Source organism: Rhopalosiphum padi, chromosome 3 (genome assembly GCF_020882245.1).
Source record: "Rhopalosiphum padi isolate XX-2018 chromosome 3, ASM2088224v1, whole genome shotgun sequence".
Lineage (NCBI taxonomy): Eukaryota > Metazoa > Arthropoda > Insecta > Hemiptera > Aphididae > Rhopalosiphum > Rhopalosiphum padi.
This window is the reverse complement of record NC_083599.1, coordinates 24515387-24525053: the sequence shown is the minus strand read 5'-3', so window position 1 is coordinate 24525053 and position 9667 is coordinate 24515387. Positions and strand designations below refer to the sequence as shown.

Here is a 9667-nt window from a genome sequence, read left to right as displayed (position 1 = left end):
AAACTACCACCACCACCACCACTGGCTATAATGTAATTATAAAAACACAATTTTATTTATCATATTTTCTGGTTATATCAACATCATCTATCTTCTTACATCTACTGTATCTACTGTATTTAGACTCTCAAACATGCTGTACAATGTACATATATGAAATTTTTCCATGTCAATAGACAGTTTTTTCACATTTTATGGTTATTGCATTTTTAGGGCACGACAATAGTACCTCAGGGAAACATGCGATCCAACAGTACTGCATCAAGTGATTTGGGTCATACATCAAAACTACCACCACCACCACCACTGGCTATAATGTAATTATAAAAACACAATTTTATTTATCATATTTTCTGGTTATATCAACATCATCTATCTTCTTACATCTACTGTATCTACTGTATTTAGACTCTCACACATGCTGTACAATGTACATATATGAAATTTTTCCATGTCAATAGACAGTTTTTCACATTTTATGGTTATTGCATTTTAAGGGCACGACAATAGTACCTCAGGGAAACATGCGATTCATCAGTACTGCATCAAGTGATTTGAGTCATACATCAAAACTACCACCACCACCAGTAATTATAAAAAACACAATTTTATTTATCATATTTTCTGGTTATATCAACATCATCTATCTTCTTTACATCTACTGTATCTACTGTATTTAGACTCTCAAACATGCTGTACAATGTACATATATGAAATTTTTCCATGTCAATAGACAGTTTTTCACATTTTATGGTTATTGCATTTTAAGGGCACGACAATAGTACCTCAGGGAAACATGCGATCCAACAGTACTGCATCAAGTGATTTGAGTCATACATCAAAACTACCACCACCACCACCACTGGCTATAATGTAATTATAAAAACACAATTTTATTTATCATATTTTCTGGTTATATCAACATCATCTATCTTCTTACATCTACTGTATCTAATGTATTTAGTCTCTCACACATGCTGTACAATGTACATATATAAAATTTTTCCATGTCAATAGACAGTTTTTCACATTTTTATGGTTATTGCATTTTTAGGGCACGACAATAGTACCTCAGGGCAACATGCGATCCAACAGTACTGCATCAAGTTATTTGGGTCGTATCTCAAAACTACCACCACCCACCACCACTGGCTATACTGTATTTATAAAAACACAATTTTATTTATCATATTTCTGGTTATATCAACATCATCTATCTTCTTACATCTACTGTATCTAATGTATTTAGTCTCTCACACATGCTGTACAATGTACATATATAAAATTTTTCCATGTCAATAGACAGTTTTTCACATATGGTTATTGCATTTTAAGGGCACGACAATAGTACCTCAGGGAAACATGCGATCCAACAGTACTGCATCAAGTGATTTGAGTCATACATCAAAACTACCACCACCACTGGCTATAATGTAATTATAAAAACACAATTTTATTTATCATATTTTCTGGTTATATCAACATCATCTATCTTCTTACATCTACTGTATCTACTGTATTTAGACTCTCACACATGCTGTACAATGTACATATATGAAATTTTTCCATGTCAATAAACAGTTTTTCACATTTTATGGTTATTGCATTTTAAGGGCACGACAATAGTACCTCAGGGAAACATGCGATCCAACAGTACTGCATCAAGTGATTTGAGTCATACATCAAAACTACCACCACCACCACCACTGGCTATAATGTAATTATAAAAACACAATTTTATTTATCATATTTTCTGGTTATATCAACATCATCTATCTTCTTACATCTACTGTATCTAATGTATTTAGTCTCTCACACATGCTGTACAATGTACATATATAAAATTTTTCCATGTCAATAGACAGTTTTTCACATTTTATGGTTATTGCATTTTTAGGGCACGACAATAGTACCTAAGGGCAACATGCGATCCAACAGTACTGCATCAAGTGATTTGGGTCGTATCTCAAAACTACCACCACCACCACCACTGGCTATAATGTAATTATAAAAACACAATTTTATTTATCATATTTTCTGATTATATCAGCATCATCTATCTTCTTTAATTATAATTATTTTTATTTTTAATATTTATGTACAAATAAATTTATTAACCCATAAGAACAATAAATAATAATTTATATAATAATATTATAATTAACATTTACTAATAAAATCATATTTTGTATGTTTCAGATAAAATGAAGATTAAAATAATATTTATTATAATGCTGGTACAATTTTTTGAAAATTGTTTGGATGCATAGATAATTATATGGAGGGTCTTGGAAAATTTTGTGGCTCAAGGTTGGTAATTGAACTTTCCATATTGTGCAAGGGGAAGTACAGTGAAACTAGAGGTTAATATAATTTCTTAATAACATCTAATCATCATTTATTATACATTTCATCAAATTTAAATATAATTATATTATAAGGCAGCTCCCAATTTCTTATTATTCCTATTGATATGTATATGGGACTCTCGTGGTACACTTTTACTGGTGGGAAGTGATGAAGAATTACAAAGTGTTAATAACTTTAAGGAGAAACAAATTATTTTTAACATTTTATTTTACTGCTTTATATGAGATTTAACAATATAAACCAGTATAAAATTGAAAAAAACCATAGTTTGATAATCTGTAATGGATGAACTTTGTTGATGAATTGGTAATCCAAAAATAAAATAAAATCTTAATATATTATAATATTATGTAGATAGGTTTATCTATTTAACTCTTAACATATCGTGTCTAATGATTAATTTACTTCATTTTCAGGAAATGTAAATCGGCGCCAAAAACGCGGTATTGTGGAAGAATCAGGGCCGTATTACCCAATAGGCACTATAGGCACTGTGCCTAGGGCCTACGAACATTTTAGGGCCTACGAAAATGAAATTTTTGGTTACGATTTTTCTGTAATATTTTTTTTTAAAGTTAATTAACTATTTGTAGATGTTAGCACAACAAATAAAATATTTTTTATAATATTTCTCGTATATTTATATTTAATGTTCGTTATCGTAATTCGTAATAATCACTTAATGAAATCAGATTGGATAAACCATAAACCGATAAAATGCATACGGTATACGGGAAAACGACTGTGTATGATGAATGAAACGACGATTTCTGTTTAGAATATTTTTGGAAATAATACAAAAATAATATCATTTACGTAATATAAATAATATTTATCGACCGCGGACTCACCCACACACACACACACACACGCGTGGACATTATATGCGGGACTTGTTCGGTCGGTATCGCCATTCGCCGTATCGAAACGATAAGACAACATTTAATTATTCTTAAGTAATCCTTGTCAATATTGTTATTTGTTCGTAGCAGTCCGCAGTTCCGTACTATAAATTATAATATCATTATTCATTAATATCGTTTATTGTCAATTGTAAATCCAGTATAGTGAACTTTAAACGGAACAATCTCTGAACAGGTACTTTAAAATTTTAATCTATATCTTACGTTAGATAATATATTAAAATAACATCGTATTTAAAATTATATCATATACTGATATACTCTTATAAATGTTTATGTATACATTATTAGAGTAGAACTAGTAGAAGTAATATTGAAATGTCTGGTGATGGGTACAAAAGGATGCACGAAAGTGGTTCTACTAAAAGAAAAAAGAAAGAAAAACGAGATTTATACATCAGTCAACAAATGGGGTCCATGAGCAAATTCATAATAACACAAAATCGTTCTAATGCAGGTACAAGTACAAACCAAATTGAGATTTCAAATAAAAATCAACTAATAAATATTATGACAGATGAATCTAAAATTGAAGGTAATTTATTAGGTTCATCTCCTAAGAAAACTGAACCAAATTTGACAACTCCCTTAAACGAAACTACAAGTGTTATAACTGAATCTATACCAGATAAAGTTAAATCCAATCTGACCGACCTTAGTAATTTAAAATTTAGTAACGATCCTGCACATTGGGAAATTAACGCTGATCTGATTTCTTATTTTTCTGAAAATATTCCTATTCAAAATGTGGATGCAGATTTAACTGTATCTGCTAGACAATTTGGTAAAAAAATGAGATATTTCAGAAAGGAATATTTTTCACGAGCATTAGGAAATGGTGAGTGTGTAAATCGAGACTGGCTGATATATTCGCCATCCACTGGATCAGTGTATTGCTATGTGTGTAAAATTTTTCGTCATTTGCAAAGTAGTGATAAATTAACACTTGTGCATCAATTCGAAAGTGGTTTTGATGATTGGAAAAATATTAATGTTAGAATGGAAACTCACGAACAATCTAATGACCATTTTAACTCGATAAAAAAAATGGTAGACCTTCAAAAATGTAAAAAAATAGATGTGGAATTAATAAATCAGTATAATAAAGAAAAAATGTATTGGATTCAAGTTTTAAGACGAGTTATAGCAGTAATTAAGTTCTTATCGTCTAGAGGATTAGCTTTTAGAGGAGATTCGGAAGTATTTGGCTGTCCAAAAAATGGTAACTATTTAGGTTGCCTTGAACTTCTTTCTAATTTTGATCCTTTTCTTGAAGAGCATATAAAAAAGTTCGGAAATCCTGGCAAAGGAAATATATCATATATGTCATCTACGATTTGCAACGAATTTATAGACATTCTTGCTACTACTCTAAATTTAAAAATTGTTTCTGAAATAAAAGAATCAATATATTTCGGTATTAGTATTGATTCGACGCCCGACATAGCGCACATCGATCAGTTAACGATCATTATTCGTTACACCACCATTGGTCAAGGAAAAGTCGTAGAGAGATTTCTTGGCTTTGTTCCTATTGAACAGCATGATGGTAAATATCTTTTTAATGTATTGACTAAATTGCTTAACGATAACAATATTGACATATCAAATTGCCGTTCTCAGTCTTACGACAATGCGAGTAATATGAGTGGAATATACTCAGGAGTTCAAGCTCTTTTTCGTGAAGTAAATAAATTGGCCGAGTGGGTTCCCTGTGCTGCACATAGTTTAAACTTGGTAGGATCTGTTACTGTTGAATGTTGTACTGAAGCCATTAAATTTTTTAGTGTGGTTCAGTCAATTTATACGTTTTTGGCAGCATCACCTCAAAGATGGTCTATAATGTTAAAAAATATGAAGGAGTCTGTTTTTGTAGTTAAAAGTCTGTCTGAAACAAGATGGTCCGCGCGTAGTGATGCAACGAAGGCATTATCACTTAATTATGAAGAAATCCGTCAGGCTTTGATTGATATTTCATTATCAGAAAGACAACCTCCTAATGCTGTTAATGAAGCTAAGTCACTTGTTAAAAAACTCAATCGTCTTGAAACTGTTCTAATGTCTAATATTTGGAATGACATTTTACAACAAATTAATATTGTAAACAAATCGTTACAAACACCCGGTATTGAGATATGTACTGTCGTTAACCTCTATAACAGTCTTATATTATGTTTTAAAAAAATGAGAAGCGCCGAAGAATTTGATTTATTTGAAGAAAAAGCAAAAAAAAGAGTTTCTGGTTTGTCTGATTATTCTGAAATGGAATCTAGAAAACGTAAACATAAAGTCTCGATAAATGATGGCAATGCAATTGATGCTGTTGATCAAATGAGTGCTAGAGATAAATTCAAAACTCAAACATTTTATGTAATAATTGATAAATTGATTGTTGAAATGGAAAAACGAAAAAAAGCTTATTTAAAATTAGACGAAAGATTTAATTTTTTAACTAACGAGAGTTTAAAAGATGAAGAAATAAAAATAAAGGCAAATAATTTAGTTGAAGCCTATAAAACCGATTTAGAATCTTCATTTGTTAATGAGTTTTTGATTTTTAAGAGCTTTCGAGAAACTGGGATGTCTGTTAATGAAATGCTAATTAAACAAATAAATACCAAAATGGTAACAAGTTTTCCAAATGTAAACATTGCTTTTAGGATATATTTATCAATTTTTGGGACTTCGTGCGAAGGTGAAAGATCATTTTCAATTTTAAAGAGGGTTAAGAACTGGCAGCGGTCAACTATTGGACAAGATAAATTATCATCATTATCGGTACTTGCAATTGAACACGAATTACTCCAAGACATCGATACCGAAAAAGTTATAGAATCATTTGCAAACAAAAAATATCGTAAAAAACATTTGTAACAATAAATTTATATTAAGACATATTCTACATAATACTGTTATTTTTAAATTGTTACAATAAATTATCTTGTTTTATATTTAAATACAAAGAACAAAATGAAAAATGGTATAAAATAAGTTGTTTTGTATGGTTCCTGCAGTTTAATTTTAAATAATATATTTTGAGTAATGTAAAATGTATTTTTAGATGTGTTAAAATTGTCATTAGATAAAGTTATGATTATAAAGTTAATAATTGATTTTCAGGTTGTAAATATTTTTGATTTTAAAGACTTAAAACACTGCGAAAAACACTACCTCTCCCAAAAATTAGGTTTCTTAATCATTTAAATACTGAACACTACAGAACCGTATATTAGCACATGATGGGTAATAAAGAACTGTGCCTAGGGCCTACGATAGTGTTAATCCGGGTCTGGGAAGAATGTTGTTTAACAACTCGTACAAGGAAATTCTTAAAAGATAATTATTGTGGACCTGAATTGACTGAACCAAAAATGTATGTAATTTGTAATTTAACTAAATATTATGATTGTAGTGTGATTAATAATTATAAAGAATTATAAATATATAATATAATTGGTTAGGTTGAATAAAACTGAAATCAGATGGTATAGATAAGACCAGCATAACTATAACGTTAACAAATGTTGAAACTTTTTATAGACAGTTGGATTAACATATAGATTATCGTGTGGTTATTTGATGAGCCAAAATTTGCAAATCATATAATAATTAAGTTAAAACTACACTGCAATGAAATTGTATAAGATAGTACTCTGTTTTAAATTAACTATTTGATTTTGTTCAATAATTAATTAATATTTATTGTATAAATTACAGAAAACAAACAATGGAAAAAACAACGACTAATCCAAACATAAAAATAGATTATTTTGGTTTAATTTTTAATCTAGGTAACTAAATATGTCATTTGTGGGATATAATGTTATTCTAATTTATATTTTATATATATAATTAAATACTTTTTTAACTAATTTAAGTAATCAAATTTTGTAAATCTTTGGAGTGGTGATCCTTTATAGTCTTATAGAAAATTCTAGAAGAAACCTTTATAACCCCACTAACTCTAATTTCTTCCCTTTTTAAATACTATTGGGTGTCTGTTCTTCAATCTCTATTACCAATCTTTAGTCAAGGTAAAGTTTCTTTAATAATTTGAATTAATTTTACAACTTGGAGTGTCGGTGAAGAGGTTGGTATGATAAGTGTACCAAGTGAACATCAACACCCTACATAAATAGGCATTCATTTTTTAGAATTTATTAATCATTTTAATTATTACTTTCTTTTTATATTTTAAAAATTAAGTGTTTTTTATTTTTTAGTTATTGAATAATCATTCATTGACATTGATTAGTTACATTTTTAAAATTTTGTTTGTTATGTTTTATACTATGAATATTTATAATTGGTTAATGTATTTATTTTTAAATTAAAAAATGAATTGATACATTTACAATAAATGTTATTCTTACATTTATTTATAATACTATCAATATTTTAATTTTTATATTAAAACATGAATATCAAATATTAATTATGTACCTATTAGTTTTTTCCAATAGCAAGTAATCTTTGCTTTGATGAGTGAATATATAAATTATATAAAAATTAGGAAGACCTAGTGGGAGCTCTTATATAGGATAGCTTTATACTTATTTTTTTATATATTATTCTATATCATAATATTACAAATATATCTCATGTTTAAAAACAAAACTATATAATGGTTATAAACACATAATATAGGTATCTTATACAATTATTATAGTTTTGAATACTTAATATTATAAACAATTAATAACTTTTACGTTCATCGTTTTAGCTTAAGATATACATTTATTGCATCTTTTACCATTTATAGCTAAACATTTAAAAATACATTTGATTCTAGGTATATTCTGATAAACCACAAACAACCATTACACCTAACTTTTAATAAGAGTTTTTAATATAGTTAGGTATTCTAATAGTATATAGAATTCAAATTCATATTTGTATCGACTAATAAAACAAAAATAGTATTTGTCACTGAATGCATTTCTTAAGATGACTGTTTATAAATGAGATTAATTAATTTCTGTCAAAGTTATTACAAATGATTATTAGTAATAATTAATTACTTATTGATTTATTAAGGAAACTTGTAATATAGAATTTATCTACACATCACATTATTAATTTTTTCACTACACCTAGACATAGGTACTAAGTGTGTATCATTCATACTTCTGTATGGCTTTTTAATTAGTAACGATATATTAATAAAGATATCATATATCTATATAAATATAGATGTTCTCTTTCAGCAATTATTTGTTTTTGTAAGCCTGTGACGATTGATTTGTTTTCTTTAAGCCTTACATTAGTTTCCAACCACATACTAGCACATTTGATATGATGAGGCGAATTCTCGTGTGTTTTTAAATACTCGTGTACATGTTTTCAGTTTTTTAACCCATCTTTGGCTAAACTAGATCGACTCGTAGTATCAAATATTTTACAAAAAAAAAACAAAATACTGCATTAACTGTTTCGGAATACACTAACCGTTTTCTTAAATATTTTTCTCCGTTACTTATGGTTCGAAAAAATAACGAATATGAAAAACTACGGTTATTATTATCTTATTGAAAATTAAAATTATTCATATAATCGATAGACATTTGGCGCACAAGTGTATGGTTTACCGCGGTTGCGCGGTGTAAGTCTTACCAACCGGACCGATACACTTGTCGCCTAAATTTCGTTGTCGATCGGACTCCGTGGATCGAAGGTTTTGGAGGCCGGACAGGCATGGAGGTAAGTAATTGTAACACGAAATTTTGGTGTCGGACGCGTGTGCGTCGAAAGTCGTTTTTATTGTGATGATATATACGTCGTTGACACAAGTAAAAGTCGCGTGTGACTAGGCGTACAACATTTGCCTTCGAGTCGGGTGCTCGATGCTCGGGCGTGCGGTGATGGCGTCGGGGTCGCGTGCGAGTTCGTACGGTAATTCGTGAGCGGTTGTGTGCGGGCGCGAAAGCCGTCGAGTTCGGGAACGTCGGGCACGTGTCGGTCGACGGGACCGTGCGCGTCGTAGCGCGTAACGGACATGTCGTGTCGGTGGTCATTACATCTCGAGAGTGCGAGAGTTTACGTGTAAAATGGCGCGGAACGTCGGGTTCGGGTCGGCGGTTAAGAGTTCGGTCGGACTGTCGCGGATGTGGCTCGGTCGAACGTCGTGAGCAAAGAGAGCGAGCTTTACGTCGCGATCGGTGTCGTAGCCTTCGCGGGACGATTTGGCGCGTACGGCGCGGAGTAGGGGCGCGATCGCTGCGTCGCGTAGATAAAAACATATATATATAATATTCACAATGGTCGCATACATGTAAAAGTATAAAAACGAATATAATTCAAAATACTTGTGAACGAATATAAAATAGAAAAAGGTATAATTCACGGGAACAAATGTAGTTTAGCGGCCAAGCTCG

General features: G+C 30.2%; 1 protein-coding gene across 1 annotated transcript; it reads left to right on the top strand.

Annotated features, from left to right (window-relative positions):
- The first annotated feature begins 2829 nt into the window (after nucleotides 1–2829).
- On the top strand, nucleotides 2830–6587 carry LOC132927867 (zinc finger MYM-type protein 1-like). Its single transcript, XM_060992446.1, has 2 exons — nucleotides 2830–3468; nucleotides 3585–6587. The coding sequence occupies exon 2, from the start codon at nucleotides 3612–3614 to the stop codon at nucleotides 6165–6167; it is 2556 nt and encodes an 851-aa protein (XP_060848429.1). The 5' UTR covers nucleotides 2830–3468; nucleotides 3585–3611; the 3' UTR covers nucleotides 6168–6587.
- Nucleotides 6588–9667: the final 3080 nt, after the last annotated feature.

Bases quoted from the DNA above. Each gene is read 5' to 3' on its own strand.
- LOC132927867 (XM_060992446.1), top strand. From the start codon at position 3,612: ATGTCTGGTGATGGGTACAAAAGGATGCACGAAAGTGGTTCTACTAAA.